A 21722-nucleotide genomic window follows, 5' to 3' on the forward strand; every position below is an offset into this window, starting at 1 on the left:
TCGACAGATCCATCATTTTTTGAGTCCACAGTGCTCTCTGGATATAGGTGAACTACAACTCCAAAACTCAAGAGCAAAGCCCAACAAACCCTTCCAAATGCAGCATTGCCCAAACACGAATCAGGGAACATGAAGGGCACTGCAGGCTACTTCAACCAGAGAAGTCAGCCATAGCAGAGCACCTGATGAACCAACCTGGACACAGCATTTTATTTGAGAGGACAGAAATGCTGGACCACTCTCACAACCACCATGTCAGACTACACAGAGAAGCCACTGAAATCCACAAGAAGCATGTGGACAATTTCAACAGAAAGGAGGAAACCATGAAAATGAACAAAATCTGGCTTCCAGTATTAAAAAACTCTAAAATTACAACAGCAAAACAGCAGAGAGGAAACAACCAGGCACATCTTAACACCTCTCAACAAAACATTTTCCCAGGCTCTGCCAGGCCTTCAAATGCTAATGAAGGTGGTCAGCTGAAACATTCACACCTAGCTCCAGCAGACAAGAGTCCTTTGTCCCACCCTGGTCATTCCACAGATTATAAACCCTATTTCCTAGTTCCAACAGACCTCACAACCTCTGAGGATGCTTGCCATAGATGCAGGCGAAACGTCAGGAGAGAATGCCTCTCGAACATGGCCATATAGCCCGAAACAACCTACAACAACCCAAACCCTTCCAGTACTTTCTCTTGGTCTTGGGAGTTCTGTATGCCAAATTTGGCTCGATTCCTTTGTTGGTGGAGTTCAGAATACTCTTTGGTTCTAGTTTAACTATAAATCCAAGCAACTACAACTCCCAAATGGCAAAATGAATCCCTCCCCCAACCCAACCAGTTTTCAAATTTGGGCGTATCGGGTATTTTGTGCCAAATTTGGTCCAGAGAATGAAAATACAACCTGCATATCAAATATTTACATTACAATTCAGAACAGTAGCAAAATTATAGTTACTAAGTACCAACAGAAATAATGTTATGGTTCGGGGTCACCACAATATGGGGAACTGTATTAAGGGGTCACGGCATTAGGAAGGCTGAGAACCACTGATCTACAATCAATGGGTGTCTTACAGTTGGAAGAAATACGATACTCATATTGCTGCCTTTTCTACGCAACCCTATCCCTGGCGCAAGAGCTGCCAATCTACACGAGAGAAAGGAATACATTAATAACATATATACATGAAGAAAAACACTTATTTAGGGGTATTTCTGCAGGAACTTCTCTGGATTTCTGGGCGCATTATTTTCCGCCAGCGTGGAGGCATTTGAAATATTTTCCTTCTCAGCCCTCAAATGAGCCTTGTTCCGAAGCCTGGATGAACTCTTGCTTAGCGTCCACAAGGAGGCTTACAAGGAGGAGGCCGGTGAGTAAACTCAATACCCGGTGCATGTTGCATCAGACGACGACGACGGGGAGGCAACACCCTCCTTGAACCGCCTTCCGAGTCAAGGAAACACACACAGCGAGGAAAGACAAACTCTGAAACGTTGCAGCTGCAGCAGAGTTGGGGTTCAAGGTGTGTCGATTGACTACAAACACCCCCAAAAGCAATATACACAAAGCTCTCCCTCTGGTTCTTTTTCCTCCAAACAACAACAAATGTTTCAGTGTCCGCTCTTGCAATGATTCATGTTTCCTACGAACCAAAATTGGGAAATTTTGACCGTCTGATCCAAAGAATCTCTCTCTGTGTGCGTCAGACAGAGATGGACCTCGTGGTAATGACCCGTCTGGTCGGACAGAAGAAAGGAAACAATTCATTCAGCCGGCTGGTCAAAGTATATGGTTGACCTTGTTGTAGCAGACCTTGAGCGATAAGATAAATAGCTTATTGTTTGCTGCAAAGAGGTTTACAGTTTCCTGGGCCTAGGAGAGAAAAAAAGGAAGCTAGAGTCCCAGAATAGTATTTCTTAACTTCAGTCCCTTGTGCCGGCAGGGTTAAATCCTTGTAACGGCCGGACTGAAAACCGACAGGTCGTAGGTTCGGATCCAGGGAGAGCGTGGATGAGCTCCCTCTGTCAGCTCCAGCTCCCCATGCGGGGACATGAGAGAAGCCTCCCACAAGGATGGGAAAATATCAGGGGCAATGGGTTAAACCCTTGTGACGCCAGGACTGAAAACCAACAGGTCATAGGTTCGGATCCGGGGAGAGCGTGGATGAGCTCCCTCTGTCAGCTCCAGCTCCCCATGCAGGGACATGAGAGAAGCCTCCCACAAGGATGGGAAAACATCAAGAAACACTTAACTTAGGCACAATGGGTTAAATCCCTGTGGTGGCAGGAATGAAAACTGATAGGTTGTAGGTTCGGATCCAGGGAGAGTGTGGATGAGCTCCCTCTGTCAGTTCCAGCTCCCCATGCGGGGACATGAGAGAAGCTTCCCACAAGGATGGGAAAATATCAAAAAACACTTAACTTAAGCGCAATGGGTTAAAAACCCTTGTGACGCCAGGACTGAAAACCGACAGGTCATAGGTTCGAAACCAGGGAGAGCATGGATGAGCTCCCTCTGTCAGCTCCAGCTCCCCATGCGAGGACATGAGAGAAGCCTCCCACAAGGATGGGAAAATATCAAAAACTTAACTTAGGCGCAATGAGTTAAACCCTCCACCAGGACTGAAAACCGACAGGTCGTAGGTTCAGATCTGGGGAGAGTGTGGGTGAGCTCCCTCTGTCAGCTCCAGCTCCTAATGCGGGGACAAGAGAGAAGCCTCCCACAAGGATGGGAAAACATCAAAAAGCACTTAACTTAGGCACAATGGGTTAAATCCTTGTAACGGTCGGATTGAAAACCGACAGGTCGTAGGCTCGAATCCTGAATGAGCGTGGATGAGCTCCTTCTGTCAGCTCCAGCTCTCCTTGCAGGGACATGAAAAAAGCCTCCCACAAGGATGGGAATATATCAAAAAACACCTAACTTAGGTCAAACCCTTGTGCAGGCAGGACTGAAAACCGGTCATAGGTTCGGCTCCAGGAAGAGCGTGGGTGAGCTCCCTCTGTCAGCTCCAGCTCCCTATGTGGGGACATGAGAGAAGCCTCCCACAAGGATGGTAAAACATCAAAAACATCTGGGAGGAGCAAAGCTTGTTTTGTGCTGCCCTGGAGACTAGAACGCAATGAAACAATGGCTACAGGAAAGGAGATTCCACTTGAACATTAGGAAGAACTTCCTGACTGTGAGAGCTGTTCAGCAGTGGAACTCTCTGCTCTGGAATGTGATGGAGGTTCCTTCTTTGGAGTCTTTTAAGCAGAGGCTGGATGGCCATCTGTTAGGGGTGCTTTGAATGCAAATTTCCCTACTTCTTGGCAGAATGGGGTTGGACTGGATGGCCCACGAGATCTCTTCCAACTCTAGGATTCTATGAATTCGTAGAAGAAAAGGGGAAAACCCCAGACGGAACGTCTTTTCATTATCGTATATCTGCCTTGTCAGAAAAGACTGTTGAAACTGTGAGCAAGATAAGGTTCGTATCATTAAAAGATCAAGAAGAGGAGATAAGTAACAACCAGGGAAGGACTTTGGCAATCTGTTCAGCTCGCCGGAAATTACGAGAGTTGAGACATATAGCCTTTTGAAGCACATGTTGGCACAGTATATGTAGTCCAAAAGATGATCAACACAACTCACCAAAAGCAGCGGTTTATGATATGTGAACCACCGTCTCCTCCTGAGAAAAACGTATAATATCACAAAGGACTACCATCTCAACCGCCTCATAGGAAACCTGCTACAAAACAGGAGCTTTTTTGTTGAGTTCCAGGGCCAGAGAAGCAGATGGTGGAAACGGAAGAACGGCCTGCCTCAGGGGAGCGTGCTTGCCCCATCCATGTTCAACTTTACACAAATGACCAGCCACTGCCAGAAGGGACAGAGAGCTTCATCTATGCTGATGATCGTGCCATCACCGCACAAGCAGGGTGCTTTGAGATGGTTGAACAGAAACTCTCCGAAGCTCTAGGTGCCATTACTGCCTATTACAGGGAAAACCAGCTGATCCCTAATCCATCTAAAACACAGACATGTGCTTTCCACCTTAAGAACAGACAAGCATCCCGAGCTCTGAGGATCACCTGGGAAGGAATCCCACTGGAGCATTGCAGCGCACCCACATACCTGGGAGTCACCCTGGACCGTGCTCTGACCTACAAGAATATCAAGCAAAAGGTGGGTGCTAGAAACAACATCATATAAAAGCTGACTGGCTCAACCTGGGCATCACAACCAGACACAGTGAAGACATCTGCCATTGTGCTGTGCTACTCTGCCGCTGAGTATGCATGCCCAGTGTGGAACACATCTCACCACGCTAAAACAGTGGATGTGGCTCTTAATGAGACATGCCGCATTATCACGGGGTGTCTGCGCCCTACACCATTGGAGAAATTACACTGTCTAGGTCAGAGTAAGCTCCCAACCATTTGTCTAGCTTGCTGTCAACCTTTGCAGCAAGAAAGACAGCTGCATATAAATGTCGTAAATAAATACATAATACTGCAAATGCTGAAAAATGGAACCTACCACAAACCCATGCGTTCACTCACTCCCTTTTACTCTCCTTTTCTGTTTGTAGCACCACCGATTGAGGCATAAGGGCACATGCCCCCGCCTCACCCACAGGCAGTGTCGTTATTGTCTCCTTCCGCGACAACTCCCTGGACCACAGGAACACAAAGACCCAGCAAGTGCTTTTTAGGAAGGGAAAACTTAGAAAGTCTCTTAACATTTTGAAACAGGGGCTGGATGGCCATCTGTTGGGCGGGTTTGCATTGTGCCATCCTTCATGGCAGAAAGGGGTTGGGTTGGATGGCCCTTGGGGGTCTCTCTTCCAAATAGGGTGCCATGGCGGTAAAGAGGAAACGCTGCGTCATGAGTTTGAAGCCAGCCTGGGTCGGAGTGAACTTCCGACCAATTTGTGTAGCCTGTTGTCGACCTTTGCAGACCGAAAGACGGTTGCATCTGTAAAGTAGGAAAATTAGGTACCGCTTATGCGGGGAGGCTAATTTAGGATGCCATAAAAATCCTCAGCAAGCATGCAAAGAATGAGGAAGTACTGCATCAGTGTCACAAATGGATGGTGAAGCAACAGCCATAAAAATCTCCAGCAAGCATGCAAAGAATGAGGAAGTACTGCATCAGTGTCACAAATGGATGGTGAAGCGACAGCCATAAAAATCTCCAGCAAGCATGCAAAGAACGAGGAAGTACTGCATCAGTGTCACAAATGGATGGTGAAGCGACAGCCATAAAAATCCCCAGCAAGCATGCAAAGAATGAGGAAGTACTGCATCAGTGTCACAAATGGATGGTGAAGCAACAGCCATAAAAATCTCCAGCAAGCATGCAAAGAATGAGGAAGTACTGCATCAGTGTCACAAATGGATGGTGAAGCGACAGCCATAAAAATCTCCAGCAAGCATGCAAAGAACGAGGAAGTACTGCATCAGTGTCACAAATGGATGGTGAAGCGACAGCCATAAAAATCCCCAGCAAGCATGCAAAGAATGAGGAAGTACTGCATCAGTGTCACAAATGGATGGTGAAGCGACAGCCATAAAAATCTCCAGCAAGCATGCAAAGAATGAGGAAGTACTGCATCAGTGTCACAAATGGATGGTGAAGCGACAGCTCCCTGATGGCCAGAATACCCTCATGAAAAAGCTGGAATGTTAAATAGCCTCTGTGTGTCTGTGTATGTCTATGGCATTGTATGTTTGCCATGTATATGTGCATTGTGATCCGCCCTGAGTCCCTTGTGGGGTCAGAAGCGCGGAATATAAATACTGTAAATAAATAATAAATAAATACTGTCTATATATGAGAAATGGCATCTCTAGTTTTCCTTTCTTCCATGAGAAGGGCGGAATATAAATACTGTAAATAAATCTATATAAATAAAAATGTAATGTTCGTTTGTGGGATTAACAGAACTCAAAAACCACTGGGGGAATTGACACCAAATTTGGACACAAGACACCTAACAGTCCAATGTATGTCCTCCACTAAAAAAATTTTGATTTTGTCATTCGGGAGTTGTAGTTGCTGGGATTTATAGTTTACCTACAATCAAAGAACATTCTGAACTTCACCAATGATGGAATTGGGCCAAACTTAGCACACAAGGCTCCCATGACCAACAGAAAAAACTGGAAAGGTTTGGTGGACATTGACCTTGAGTTTGGGAATTATAGTTCACCCACATCCAGAGAGCACTGTGGACTCAAACAATGATGGATCTGGACCAAACTTGGCATGAATATTCCATTTGCCCAAATATGAACACAGATGGAGTTTAAGGGAAATAGACCTTGACATTTGGGAGTTGTAGTTGCTGGGATTTATAGTTCACCTACAATCAAAGAGCATTCTGAACTCCACCAATGATAGAATTCAACCAAACATGGCATACAGGACTTCCATGACCAACAGAACACACTGGAAGGGTTTGGTGGGCATTGAACTTGAGTTTGGGAGTTGTAGTTTTCCTACATCCAGAGAGCACTGTGGACTCAAACAATGATGGATCTGGACCAAACATGACACAAATATTCCATATGCCCAAATATGAACACAGATGGAGTTTAAGGGAAATAGCCCTTGACATTTGGGAGTTGTAGTTGCTGGGATTTATAGTTCACCTACAATCAAAGAGCATTCTGAACTCCACCAATGATGGAATTCAACCAAACATGGCATACAGGACTTCCATGACCAACAGAACACACTGGAAGGGTTTGGTGGGCATTGAACTTGAGTTTGGGAGTTGTAGTTTTCCTACATCCAGAGAGCACTGTGGACTCAAACAATGATGGATCTGGACCAAACATGACACAAATATTCCATATGCCCAAATATGAACACAGATGGAGTTTGGAGGAAATAGACCTTGACATTTGGGATTTGTAGTTACTGGGATTTATAGTTCACTACAATTAAAGAGCATTCTGAAACCCACAAACGACAGAAATGGGGCAAACTTCCCACATGGAACCCCCATGACCAACAGAAAATACTTAAGGCCATCTAGTCCAACTCTCTTCACCAGGGCAAAAAAATGTAATCAGAGCCCTCCTGACAAAGAGCCATCCAGTCATAAATATAGATAGATAAGATAGATAGATATGATTCTCACACACAGATATAGTATCATAGATTTGAAAGAGACCCTTAAAGAAGGACTATGATATGTTGCATATTCCAGAGTAGGCAAACCAGACACTCTCCACATTAACACTGACAAAGAAACAAGAAAGACTGTTTACTCACAAGCAGAAAGAAATTACATATATTAGAAACCAACACTTTCTCATTACTTTATTTTCCAGATCAACAGACTGGGCCACAGCAACGCGTGGCAGGGGACAGCTAGTAAATAATAAATATTTTTTTGTCAAGGGAGGCATGCCAACAGGAACCAAACACAGCGAATACAAGCAGGAAGTTGGAAGCGACACGTTTGCTTATTGCTGGGCTGAAGACTTGGGTAAACAAAGGAAAGCAATCAAACGCAAGCATCGTAATAACTGGAAATGCATGACTTCTTTCAGCTGGAGGCATTGAAGTAGCACAGGCCCAGCTAGGAAATATCTTACTCTGTTCAAGAGCTCATCTATCACTCAATTGGAACTCATCCAACTAGGATGAGGTGGTTGACTCAGCAAAGGCAAGCAATTCCAATGCTCCTCAAGTCTGACCAAAATTGCAAGCTCAACCAATGCAAAAAAAAGGAGGCAAGGGGTTGCTAATGTTGAGCAGCGCATGATGCAACTTTTTTTTGTGCATGGACCCAGATGGCACAAATGGTACTGGAGAGCAAAAACCAGCAAAGGAGAAGGGTTTTTGGTCTTTGTGCAACATGTGCTGCAGAGGGGAGATAAAAGGGGACCTCTTTTATCTCCCCACAAAGGGAGGAAGTGATGTCAGAAGCTTTTCAGGGCATCCAGAGCGTTGCGGCTTTGGGGTTGCATCAGGGATTCCCATCAGAGATATAGCACCGTTGTGTTAGTAGGTAACACGGTTCTTGGTCAAGCACTCCACTCTGGAAATACTATAGAGCAAGCATGGGCAAACTTGGGCCCTCCGGGGTTTTTGGACTCAACTCACACAATTCCTAACAGCCTCAGGCCCTTTCCTTTTCCTTCTCACACTGAGGTCTCTCTCAGACTGAGGGCTACTAATATACAGGCATACCTGGTTATATTGAAAGGGACTGAGGCAGTTAGGAATTGTGGGACTCCAGGTGTTTTGGACTCCAAGTTTGTCCATGCCTGCTGTAGAGAAAATAGTAGCCTTTTCCTTCTCACACTGAGGTATCTCTCAGACGGAGGGCTACTAAGCTAGAGGCACACCTGCTTATACTGAAAGGGCCTGAGGCAGTTAGGAATTGTGGGAGTTGGAGTACAAAACACCTGTAGGACCAAAGTTTGCCCATGCCTGCTGTAGAGAAAATAGTAGTCTTTTCCTTCTCACACTGAGGTCTCTCTCAGACTGAGGGCTCCTAAGCTACAGGCACACCTGCTTATAATGAAAGGGCCTGAGGCCGTTAGGAATTGTGGGAGTTGGAGTCCAAAGCACCCATAGGACCAAAGTTTGCCCATGCCTGGTGTTTTGGACTTCAACTCCCACAATTCATAACAGCCTCAGACCCTTTCCTTTTCCTTCTCACACTGAGGTCTCTCTCAGACTGAGGGCTACTAAGCTACAGGCACACCTGCTTATATTGAAAGGGCCCGAGGCTGTTAGGAATTGTGGGAGTTGGGAATCCAAAACACCCGGAGGGTCCAAGTTTGCCCATGCCTGCTGTAGAGAAAATAGTGGCCTTTTCCTTTTCACACTGAGGTCTCTCTCAGACTGAGGGCTTCTAAGCTACAGACACACCTGCTTATATTGAAAGGGCCTGAGGCTGTTAGGAATTGTGGGAGTTAGAGTCCAAAGCACCCATAGGACCAAGGTTTGCCCATGCCTGCTGTAAATAGTGGCCTTTTCCTTCTCACACTGAGGTCTCTCTCAGACTGAGGGCTCCTAAGCTACAGGCACACCTGCTTATATTCAAAGGGCCTGAGGCTGTTAGGAATTGTGGGAGTTGGGAGTCCAAAACACCCAGAGGGTCCAAGTTTGCCCATGCCTGCTGTAGAGAAAATAGTGGTCTTTTCCTTCTCACACTGAGGTCTCTCTCAGACTGAGGGCTACTAAGAGGAAATGATCTGGGTAATTGGTAAGAAGAATAAGGCCGTATTTGACAATGTGTAGGACTGAGTTAGAACTGGCCATTTTCAAAGGCTTGTTAAAACCACCAGGTCTTCAAGCTATTATGAAAGGACAGGAGGGATGGGGTCTATTTTATTTCCCTTGAAAGGGCGTTCCAGAGACGGGGGGCCACCACCGAGAAGGCCCTCTCTCTCGTCCCCACCAACTGCGCTTGAGACAATAGTGGGACCGAGAGGAGGGCCTACCCGGAAGATCTTAGAGCTCGTTCATAGAAGGAGATGAGATTGCAGAGACAGGCGGGGCCCGAACCGTTTAGGACTTTATACATCATGACCTGCACCTTGAATTTGGCTCGGCAGCTTATCGGCAGACAATGAAGCTGTTTTAATAGGGGTGTTGTATGCTCCCTATAGTTTGCTCCAGTAAGGAGCCTGGCTGCCACCCGCTGTACCAGATCAAACTTCCGGGCCGTTTCAAGGGCAGCCCCATGTAGAGCGCATTGCAATAGTCCAGTTTGGATGTAACGAAGGCGTGGAATACCCTGGACTTCACGAGGTATGGTTGCAGCTGGCGCACAAGTTTGAGTTGTGCAAAGGCTGTCCAGGCCTGAGAAAGAATCCCAGCATGGAAGCAAAGAAGGAAGTATAACAAACTTTGTGTTATGGAAACGTAGTTGTAAATAGTGCAACCATGTTATTTTACTACAAAGAAAAGCCTCCTAAGGAAGAGATAACATTGATCTGTGTGTTTTGATTTTTTCTATCACTTTTGGCTACTCCTGCTAGGTCACGCTATTGCTGCTAAGTTACTCCGCTGTGCATTTATGGGGAGGATCTTCTGTTAATAAGCCCACTCGCCCAACAAAATCTACTCCTCGGAAGGGAAATCCACTCTTGAAAGAGTTATTATCATGGGGAAAAAGAATCTACCAGCTGCACCCATTGCTCCAAGCTATTCTTCTTCTTCAAAGGGAGCTTGCCACAGATCCGAGGCTGGGCACACGCATCCATGCCAAGGGCGTGTGAGCAAACCGGTTCCTACCATCTCCGCCTCTGCACCCTTTTTGGAATCCTGTGGCTCAAGGCAATGCCTGGGCAAGTTGCAAAACACTCTATGCCTGCAGAAACACTTGGATTCCAATGTTTCCTGCGTGCAAACGAGAACTCACATGGTAGCGGTGGAAGCTATGGAGTGGGACTACATATCCCATCGGACATCACCAACACAGCCAATGGCCAAGAATGCCGGGAGCTGTAACCCAACACCTAGTAGCCATATGGCTCGTAGCAAAGATAGCTACAAGGCGGGCAACACAAGGTCATTCCTCTGCAGCCCGAAACGATGCACAAACGCACAAATGAGACCGTGCCTCCTCTATTCTCTTTGCGCGGCAATTGTTCGCTGACTAAATTGCCACCTCATCGCCAGGACAGATGGCAACATAATGGGCTCTGAAAATGGCATTAATTAATTAATTTCACGGTGGCAGCTTCAACAGCGGGAGACCGTTTCGCTCAGAGACGGTCCTACTATTGAGAGCTGATGCAAAAAGACCAAGTATCCACAAACTAAGACCACTTTGTATTGTTGAAGGCATTCATGGCCTTGTGTTTTTTTCAGGCTATATGGCCATGTTCTAGAGGCATTCTCTCCTGACGTTTCGCCTGCATCTATGGCAAGCATCCTCAGACCTCACTACCTCTGAGGATGCTTGCCATAGATGCAGGTGAAACGTCAGGAGAGAATGCCTCTAGAACATGACCATATAGCCTGAAAAAAACACAACAACTAAGATAACTTTGTCCTGATAGTGTTATAGGATCTCTCCTATATCAATTTTTGTTTCACAATTTTTGTTTCTGAGTTATAAATGCCATTTTCTAATTGGTTCTATCATAAAAACTTGGGAAAAGTTTATGAAACTGCAAAAAACAAAGTGAACAATTTCAATAGAAAGAAAGAAACCATGAAAATGAACAAAATCTGGCTGTCAGTATTTTAAAAAACCTCTGAACCAATCTTGGCACAAAGAACTCCCATGACAAAGAATGAATACTGGAAGAGTTTGGTGGGCATTGACCTTGAGTTTGGGAGTTGTAGTTCACCTACATCCAGAGAGCACTGTGGAATCAAACAATGATAGATCTGCACCAAACTTGGCATAAGCACTCAATACGCCCAAATGTGAACACTGGTGGAGTTTGGGGAAATAGACCTTGACATTTGGGAGTTGTAGTCACTGGGATTCACAGTTCACCTTCAAAGAGCATTCTGAACCACGCGAACGACAGAATTGGGGCAAACCTCCCACACAGAACCCCCATGACTATCAGAAAATACTTAACGACATCCAATCCAAGTCCCTTCATCAGGGCAAGAAAACATAATCAAAGTCCTCCCGACAAAGAGCCATCCAGCCATAGATAGATAGAGAGAGAGAGAGAGAGAGATAGGGAGTTGTGGTTGCTGGGATTTATAGTTCACCTAAAATCAAATACCATGATAGAATTGAGCCAATCGGGGCATACAGGACTCCCATGACCAACAGAAAACACTAGAAGGGTTTGGTGGGCATTGACCTTGAGTTTGGGAGTTGTAGTTCACCTACATCAAGAGAACACTGTGGACACAAACCATGATGAATCTGGACCAAACTTGGCATGACTATTCCATATGCCCAAATATGAACACAGGTGGAGTTTGGGGAAAATAGATCTTGACATTTGGGAGTTGTAGTTACTGGGATTTATAGTTCACCTACAATCAAAGAGCACGCTGAACCTCACTAATGACAGAATTGGGGCAAATTTCCCACACTGAACCCACATGACCATCAGAAAATACTTAAGACCGTGAAGTCCAACTCCCTTCACCAGGACAAGAAAACGTAAACAAAGCCCTCCTGACAAAGAGCCATCCAGCCATAGATATAGAGAGATAGATATGATTCACACACACAGAGATATAGTATCATAGCTTTGAAAGGGACCCTTAAAGAAGGACAATGATAGGTTGCCTGTTCCAGAGTAGGCAAGCCAGACACTCTCCACATCAACACTGACAAAGAAACAGCAAGAAATACTGTTTACCCACAAGAATAAAGAAATTACATATATTAGAAACCAACACTTTCCTCATTACTTGATTTTCCAGATCACCAAACTGGGCCACAGCAACGCCTGGCAGGGGACGGCTAGTAACGAATAAATAATAATATTCAAAGCATTCGAATCCCAATACATTCTGGGATATATTTTTTTCATTTTGGGACACTTGTGTCTCAGATTTTCCTCTTCATCTTCTTTGGGGAAAGATGTCACGAAGTGCCAGGAAAGGGGTGGGACCACGTCAAAGAACATTCCGTACCACCATCAGCGGATGGAGGAGAAAAAAGCTTACACACTGTAAATAACAAACTTCTTAACAGAAAAGTGTTTCCAGATCCAAACAGACCCTTCATTCTCAAAACAAAGCATCTCATTTTCCATCTCGAGACCAACATCGATCTGGATTATAGTCTATCAGGTGATACAGAAACTATTATTTTGGAACAAGCGGTTAAGACAACTTGGATCCCGAAATGATCCAAAAATACTCCAAAATCTAACATTGTTTACGTGAGTTTAGCGATCCCTAGTTCAACAGAAGCAAACTTTGTTTCATGCACAAATGTGTGTGTATGTGTGTGTGTATTTGCGTCGGGAGCAACTTCAGAAACTGCAAGTCACTTCTGGTGAGAGAATTGGCCATCTGCAAGGATGTTTCCCAAGGGACATTGCCTGGATGTTTTACCATCCTGTGGGAGGCTTCTCCCAAATCCCTGCATGGGAAGCTGGAGCTGACAGATGGGAGCTCACTCCTCAGATTTGAACCTCTGACCTTTCAATCAGTCCGTCACCTACTGAACACCTGGATGTTTTATCATCCTGTGGGATGCTTCTCTCAAATCCCTGCATGAGAAGCTGGAGCTGACAGACGGGAGCTCACTCCACTCCCCGGATTCGAACCACCGACCTTTCGGTAGGCAATCTGTTGCCCAGAAGACGCGCAGATGTTTCACCATCCTGTGAGAGGCTTCTCCCAAATCCCTGCATGGGAAGCTGGAGCTGACAGACAGGAGCTCACGCTGTTTCCCGGATTTGAACCGCAAACCTTGTGGTCAGCAAACCTTGTGGTCAGCTCTTTTGCCCAGAGAACATTTGGATGTTTTACCATCCTGTGGGAGGCTTCTCTCATGCTCCCGCATGGGAAGCTGGAGCTGACAGATGGGAGCTCACTCCACTCCCCGAATTTGAACTGCTGACATTTCGGTCAGCAATCTGTCACCCACAGGACACCCAGATGTTTTACCATCCTGTGGGAGGCTTCTCCCAAATCCCTGAATGGGAAGCTGGAGCTGACAGGTGGGAGCTCACTCCACTCCCTGGATTAGAACCACCGATCTTTCGGTCAGCAGTCTGTCACCCAGAGGACGCCCTGATGTTTCATGCTGTGGGAGGCTTCTCTCATATCCCCACATAGGAAGCTGGAGCTGACAGAAGGGAGCTCACCCTACTCCCCAGATTCTAACCGCCGCCCTTTCGGTCAGCAGTCCGTTACCCACTGGACACCCATATGTTTTATCATCCTGTGGGAGGCTTCTCTCAAGTCCCTGCATGGTAAGCTGGAGCTGACAGACTGGAGCTCACTCCACAGCTCTGAACCGCCGACCTTCGGTCAGCAGTCCGTCACCCAGAGGACTCCTGGATGTTTCACCATCCTGTGGGAGGCTTCTCTCATGTCCCTGAATCATCTTGTCTTCGTTGACTTTCTAACCCAGGACCATAAATATTTTCGCTGTTCCGTGGAATTTGGATGATCAAGCTATTTCCCCAAACCTGTTGTATGAGCAATAGGTCAACTACTTCGTGCCTCTGGCAAATTTGTGCTCTTGCCCGCAGGAGGCCAAATGTCACAGGATTGCTACCTTTACAAACAAAGGGCTGATTTTAAGGTAGGCAATTCAGGGAGTTATAGTTCCCCTGCCAAGGGGCATTTCTCCCCAATTTTCTTTTGGAAGTTATAGCTTACTGCTAATTCCTCTGGGAATTATTATTTACCCCAGCAATTCCTCTCCGACTTTCCTCGGGATTTATAATTATACTCTGGGACATATATAGTTCTCCGCCCCCCCCCCCCCAAATTAGGACTATTCTGGGATTTGCAGTTCTCCCAAGCAATCCTCCAACTCTCCTCTGGGCATTATATAGATTTCCCTTCCAAGCAATGTTTCCCAAACACTCCTCTGAGAGTTATAGTTGACTCCCAATGCAAAGTCTTCCCTACTCTTGTCTGGGAGTTATAGTCCACTCCCAAAGCAATGCCTCCATAACTCTTGTCTGGGAGTTATAGTTCCACTCCCAAAGCAATGCTGCCACGAGTCCCTTCGAAGAGATGGAGGCGGGGTATAAAAATAAAGTTCTTCGTGTGGGAGTTATAGTCCTCTCCCAAAGCAATGCCTCCCCAGCTTTTGTCTAGGAGTTATAGTTCACTCCACAAGCAATGCCTCCATAACTCTTGTCTGGAAGTTATAGTCCACTCTCAAAGCAATGCTTCCCCAGCTCTTGTCTGGGAGTTATAGTTCACTGCCAAAGTAATGCCTCCCCAGCTCTTATCTGGAAGTTATAGTTCACTCCACAAGCAAAGCTTCCATAGCTCTTGTCTGGGAATTATAGTTCACTTTACACGCAATGCCTCCATAACTCTTGTCTGGAAGTTATAGTTCCACTCCCAAATCAATGCCTCCATAACTCTTGTCTGGGAGTTATAGTTCCACTCCCAAATAATGCCTCCATAACTCTTGTTTAGGAGTTAATAGTTCACTCTACAAGCAATGCCTCCACAGCTCTTGTCTGGAATTTATAGTTCACTCCACAAGCAATGCCTCCCCAGCTCATCTGGGAGTTATAGGTCCACTCCTAAATCAATGCCTTCATAACTCTCGTCCGGGAGTTATAGTTCCATTTCCCAGTTCTTGTCTGGGAGTTATAGTTCCCTTTCCAAATGACTTAAGAGTTGTATCTCTCCCCAAGTCTAAATGTTCCCCCACTTTGCTGCTGAGAGCCCATCTACATTGCCTTATAACCCAATTTATGTGATTTGAACTGGATTACATGGCAGTGTAGACGGGGTCTCACAGGCAAGATAGGGATTATATGGCAGCGTAGATGCAGGTGAGAATAATAGTTCCACCTCTAAAGCCATATTCCCTCCAACTCTTCCCTTGAGAATTATAGCTCCTGCTCTAAAGGAATGTTCCTCCACACTATATACTCTTTGGCCCTCCGGGTGCTTTGGACTCCAACTCCCACAATTCTTAACAGCCTAAGGCCCCTTCCTGAGTGTTTATGGTGACTGTAAGGACATAGGGCAAGCCTGGGCCAACTTGGGCCCTCCTTCCAGGTGTTTTGGACTTCCACAATTCCTAACAGCCTCGTTTTGGACTCCAACTCCCATCATTCCCAACAGCCTCAGGTCTCTTATTGAATGTTTATGTGTTTATGGTGACTGTAAGGGCATAGGGCAGGCCTGGGCCAACTTGGGCCCTCCTTCCAGGTGTTTTGGACTCCAACTCCCACAATTCCTAACAGCCTCGTTTTGGACTTCAACTCCCACCATTCCTAACACCCTCAAACCCTTCCTGAGTGTTCATGGTGACTGTAAGGACACAGGGCAGACCTGGCCCAACTTGGACCCTCCTTCCAGGTGTTTTGGACTTCAACTCCCACAATTTCTAACAGCCTCGTTTTGGACTCCAACTCCCACCATTCCTAACACCCTCAAGCCCTTCCTGAGTGTTTATGATGACTGTAAGGGCATAGGGCAGGCCTGGGCCAACTTGGGCCCTCCTTCCAGGTGTTTTGGACTCCAACTCCCACAATTCCTAACAGCCTCGTTTTGGACTTCAACTCCCACCATTCCTAACACCCTCAAACCCTTCCTGAGTGTTCATGGTGACTGTAAGGACACAGGGCGGGCCTGGCCCAACTTGGACCCTCCTTCCAGGTGTTTTGGACTTCAACTCCCACAATTTCTAACAGCCTCGTTTTGGACTCCAACTCCCACCATTCCTAACACCCTCAAGCCCTTCCTGAGTGTTTATGATGACTGTAAGGGCATAGGGCAGGCCTGGGCCAACTTGGACCCTCCTTCCAGGTGTTTTGGACTCCAACTCCCACCATTCCTAACTGCCTCGTTTTGGACTCCAACTCCCACAATTCCTAACACCCTAAGGCCCCTTCCTGAGTGTTTATGGTGACTGTAAGGACATAGGGCAAGCCTGGGCCAACTTGGGCCCTCCTTCCAGGTGTTTTGGACTTCCACAATTCCTAACAGCCTCGTTTTGGACTCCAACTCCCATCATTCCTAACAGGCTCAGGCCTCTTCCTGAATGTTTGTGTGTTTATGGTGACTGTAAGGGCACAGGGCGGGCCTGGGCCAACTTTGGTCCTCCTTCCAGGTGTTTTGGACTCCAACTCCCACCATTCCTAACACCCTGAGGCCCTTCCTGAGTGTTTATGATGACAGTAAGGACATAAGGCGGGCCTGGTCCAACTTGGGCCCTCCTTCCAGGTGTTTTGGACTCCAACTCCCACCATTCCTAACACCCTCAGGCCCTTTCAGAGTGTTTATGGTGACTGTAAGGACATAGAGCAGGCCTGGGCCAACTTGAGCCCTCCTTCCAGGTGTTTTGGACTCCAACTCCCACAATTCCTAACAGCCTCAGGTCCTTCCTGAGTGTTTATGATGACTGTAAGGACATAGGGCAGGCTTAGGCCAACTTTGGCCCTCCGGGTGTTTTTGGACTCCAACTCCCACCATTCCTAACAGCCTCAGGACCGTTCCTTTTCCCCCTCAGCCGCTTAAGCGGCTGAGGGGGAAAAGGAAGGGTCCTGAGGCTATTAGGAATGATGGGAGTTGGTGTCCAAAACACCCAGAGGGCCAAACTTGGCCCAAGCCTGCATGAAAAGCAACGCAATGTGTGTTGACTAGCCAGTGTCTCACCGTATAAGGTCGAGGAAGGAGTCCACCACCTCCTTGGCTTCGGGGACGTCCTCGGCGAATCCACCGGACAGAGCAGCGGGGTTGGCGGCCCCTTCTCCGGGCTGGATGAGGAAGGCCAGGGCCACCCCAACGGAGGAGGCCAGGAGAGTGGTCAGCAGGAAGAAGAGCATGGCCCATCCACCTAACTTGCCCAAGGCCGCCGGGTCCAGGCTGGCCGCGCCGGCCACCAGGCTACAGACCACCAGCGGGAGGATGATCATCTTCAGGAGGCGGATGAGCAGCTCTCCGGGGAAGGCGAAGAGGGGCACCTGTGAGGGGCCCAGGGCCGGGGCCAGACTCCGCACCGCCAGGCCCAGAGCCACCCCCAGCGCCACGCCGGCCACCGTCAGCACCACCAGAAGGTTGCCACGCAGGAGGCGGACCAGGCGGCGGGAGCAAGAAGGGGACCCCTTTCGAAGGGAAGCCGGAGGGGGAAGGCCGTCGGATACGGCTCCGTTGGAGGAGGAAGGGGCCTTGGCACCCTCAAAAGGAAGGGCAGGATCCACTGCCATTGCCAGAAGAGGAAAGGGGGGGACCTTGCAACAGGTGGGGGGCTAGTGAGAGATGGAAATATAGGGTGGAAAACAGAATATAAAGAGGAGAAGCTAAAACGAATGGGGTTCAGAGGGAATCAGTGAGAGAGAAAGGCCTGGCCCAGAATGCAATTCAAATTGGGATTTCAATTCAACGTCAATGTAAACAAAAATAATTTAGGGAAAATCTACAAAGATGGGGGGCTAGTGAGAGATGTAAATATTGGGTGGAAGAAAATATGGAGGAAAAGCTAAAATAAATGGGGTTCAGACGGAATCAGTGAGGGAGAAAGGCCTGGCCCAGAATGCAATTCAAATTGGGATTTCAATTCAAAGTCAATGTAAACAAAGATAATTTAGGGAAAATCTACAAAGGCAAAGCTTGTCTCCTCTTAAAAATAAATGGGGTTCAAAGTGAATCTGTTAGGGAGAAAGGCCTGGCCCAGAATGCAATGCAAATTGGGATTTCAATTCAAATTCAAAGGTAAACAAAGATAATTTAGAGAGGAGGATCCACTCCCCAAAATTGGAATCCCAAAAGTCAAGGCTAAATAATATAATTTAAGGGAGGAGAATTTGCCTCCAAGTTTGGAATCTCAAAAGTCAAAGCAAAAAAGATAATTTAGGGAGCTGAATCTACAGAGCAAATGCTCCTCCTAAAAATAAATGGGATTCAAAAGGAATCCGTCAGGGAGAAAGGCCTGGTTCAGAATGCACTTCAAAGCAAGGTAAACAAAGATAATTTGGGGGGCGGGGGAGAATCCACTCCCCAAAATTGGAATCCCAAAATCAAGGCAAAAATATATAATTTAAGGGAGAAGAATTTGCCTCCAAATTTGGAATCCCAAAAGGCAAAAAAAGAAAAATTAAGGAAGGGAATCTTAACCCCAAATGTGGAATCCCAAAAAAGTCAAGGCAACAAAGGTAAATTTGGGGAGGAGAATATGAACCCCTAAATTGGAACCCCAAAAGTCAAGGCGCATATATATATATATATATATATATATATAATTAATTTAGAGGAGAATCTGCCTCCTCCGCAAATTGGAAACCCAAAAGTCAAGGCAACAAAAGATAATTTAGAGAGGCGAGTCTTGCCCCCAAAATTGGAATTGGGCAAAATAATAATAATTGTTATTATTATTTGAGGAGAATCTTAACCCCAAAATTGGAATCCCAATAGGGCAAAATTATTATTATTATTATTTGAGGAGAATCTTAACCCCAAAATTGGAATCCCAATAGGGCAAAAGTATTATTATTATTATTATTATTATTATTATTATTAGAGGAGGATCTTAACCCCAAAATTGGAAACCCAATAGGGCAAAATTATTATTATTATTATTATTACTATTATTATTATTATTTGAGGATAATCTTAACCCCAAAACTGGAATCCCAATAGGGCAATTATTATTATTATTATTATTATTATTATTATTATTATTATTAGTGGAGAATTTTAACCCCAAAATTGGAATCCCAATAGGGCAAAACAGTAATAATTATAATTATTATAATAATAATAATTATTATTATTATTTGAGATTAATCTTAACCCCAAAACTGGAATCTCAATAGGGCAAAAATATTATTATTATTATTATTATTATTAGAGGAGAACCTTAACCCCAAAACTGGAATCCCAATTAAGTCAATGCAAAAAATATAGGATATAGATTTATCTAGAGGGGCAAATCTACCCCCAAACTGGATTCAAAGGGAATTGCAAAAAGCCAATTGTTTACATTCAGAAAGAGAGAAAAACCTGGCTTTCAAATGGGATTTTTTGAAAAGCCAAAGCTACAAAAGGTATAGATATATATAATATTATATATATTTAATTTCAGGAGGAAAACAGGATTCCAAACTGGATTATTTCAAAGGAAAACTGGATTCAGAGAGAACAAAAACAATAGTATTTCCTTCCAGGAGTGGAAATGCCAAGGAATCCCAGCCTCACTGTCTCTTCCAATGGATCTCCCAGCAGATCTGCCAGTCTTTGTCCCAGGATCCAGCAGCAGAGAGTCCCAGGGAAGCCAGCCACGCCAAGGATCCGATTTCCACGTGGCTGGAGTTGCAGCTCTGGCTCCCACGCGCTCCCTTCCGCCACCACGCGGGATCTGCCGGGCAGGGACCTGGGCAGCCGCCTTTCTTTCCTTTGCCCCGCCCCTTTTGGGATAAGCCCCGCCCCTTTCTTCTCATTGGGTGAAAAAGTATGCACCGCCTCGGATTGGTTGACGCTTTCAGTCGTCAGCGTTCTCCATTCCGATGGAACCAAAGAAGAAACGGGGCGCCCTTTGACGTCCTGTATTTGCATAAATGTGGGCGTGGCTTATGCGACAATGGGCGTGGTTTAGTGAAGGGTTTCCCGCCCTAATGGGCTTTCTGCCTTTTTTTACCTCAGAGACAGAGAGATATTACCTCAGGTGAGGCCATTGAGATACCAAAAAACCCACAAAAGCTCTGAGGGAGTTATTTCATCATCATTATCACTAATATTACTATTATTTGTACTTTATATTCAAGTTTTTCTCCTCAAAAAGGGAGAAATATTACCTCAGATGAGGCCATTGAGATACAAAAAAAAACCCCACAAAAACTCTGAGGTAATTATTTCATCATCACTAATATTACTATTATCTGCCCTGTATTTTCATGTTTTTTACCTCAAAAAGGGAGAAATATTACCTCAGATGAGGCCATTGAGATACCAAAAAACCCACAAAAGCTCTGAGGGAGTTATTTCATCATCATTATCACTAATATTACTATTATTTGTACTTTATATTCAAGTTTTTCTCCTCAAAAAGGAAAAAAATATTACCTCAGATGAGGCCATTGAGATACAAAAAAACCCACAAAAACTCTGAGGTAATTATTTCATCATCACTAATATTACTATTATCTGCCCTATATTTTCATGTTTTTTACCTCAAAAAGGGAGAAATATTACCTCAGATGAGGTCATTGAGATACAAAAGCTCTGAGGTACTTATTTCAAAAAGGGAGAAATATTACCTCAGATGAGGCCATTAAGATACAAAAAACCCCACAAAAACTCTGAGGTAATTATTTCATCATCATTAGTACTAATATTACTATTATTTGTACTCTATATTCATCTTTTTCTCCTCAAAAAGCAAGAAATATTACCTTAGATGACGCCATTGAGATACAAAAAAACCAGAAAAGCTCTGAGAGGAGGGAGAAAGGCAGATTGGACTAAATTCTCAGACATGTTAGATGACATGATCACATCAGTCGTGCCAATCCCTGAGGAATACGAGCACTTTATTGAAATAGTGAAAACCTGCTCACGGGCCTCGATACCGAGAGGCTGCAGAACCCACTACCTTCAGGGCATTACTCCTGAAACAGCTGCCTTGTTGGAAAACTATTACAGGCTCCACGAAGACCCATTTAGTGAGCAGACTCTTCAGGCAGCGCAAAACATTGTGTCCATCTCTGAAGCCAAGAAAGAACAGTGGATCGAGCTGATCACAGAGGTCGACATGGGCAGGAGCAGCCAGAGGGTGTGGAGGTTGCTAGGACGGCTGAGCAGTGACCCTTCACAAACTAATACCCATGCCAACATAAAGGATCAGATCAGATAGCACACCAACTCTCGAAGAATGGGAAACCCAACCTTGCCACCAAAGTAGGAAAGAAACCAATAGCCAGACAACCAGAGATTGAGAACAATTCTTCATGAACCCTTTACATCTACTGAATTGGACATGGCTCCCAATAAATGGCAAAATGGCAAAGAAGCTGGCCTGGATGATCTGCGGATGGAACAAATCAAGAACTTTGGTCCAAAAGCAAGGCGCTGGCTCCTGGAACTGATGAACAACTGCACGGCATCCTGTCAGAGCCCCAAAAT

The 21722-nt window shown here is 45.6% G+C and overlaps 1 protein-coding gene across 1 annotated transcript in view; it reads right to left on the minus strand.

Annotated features, from left to right (window-relative positions):
* The window catches only part of LOC137094970 (neutral amino acid transporter B(0)-like), a 53374-nt gene extending 34762 nt beyond the window's left edge, over positions 1-18612 (minus strand). The window contains exon 1 of the mRNA XM_067461039.1: positions 17262-18612. Coding sequence (XP_067317140.1) covers positions 17262-17812 — 551 coding nt within the window. The 5' untranslated portion in view covers positions 17813-18612. The remainder of the gene's footprint in view (positions 1-17261) is intronic.
* Positions 18613-21722: the final 3110 nt, after the last annotated feature.

Source organism: Anolis sagrei, chromosome X (genome assembly GCF_037176765.1).
Source record: "Anolis sagrei isolate rAnoSag1 chromosome X, rAnoSag1.mat, whole genome shotgun sequence".
NCBI lineage: Eukaryota > Metazoa > Chordata > Lepidosauria > Squamata > Dactyloidae > Anolis > Anolis sagrei.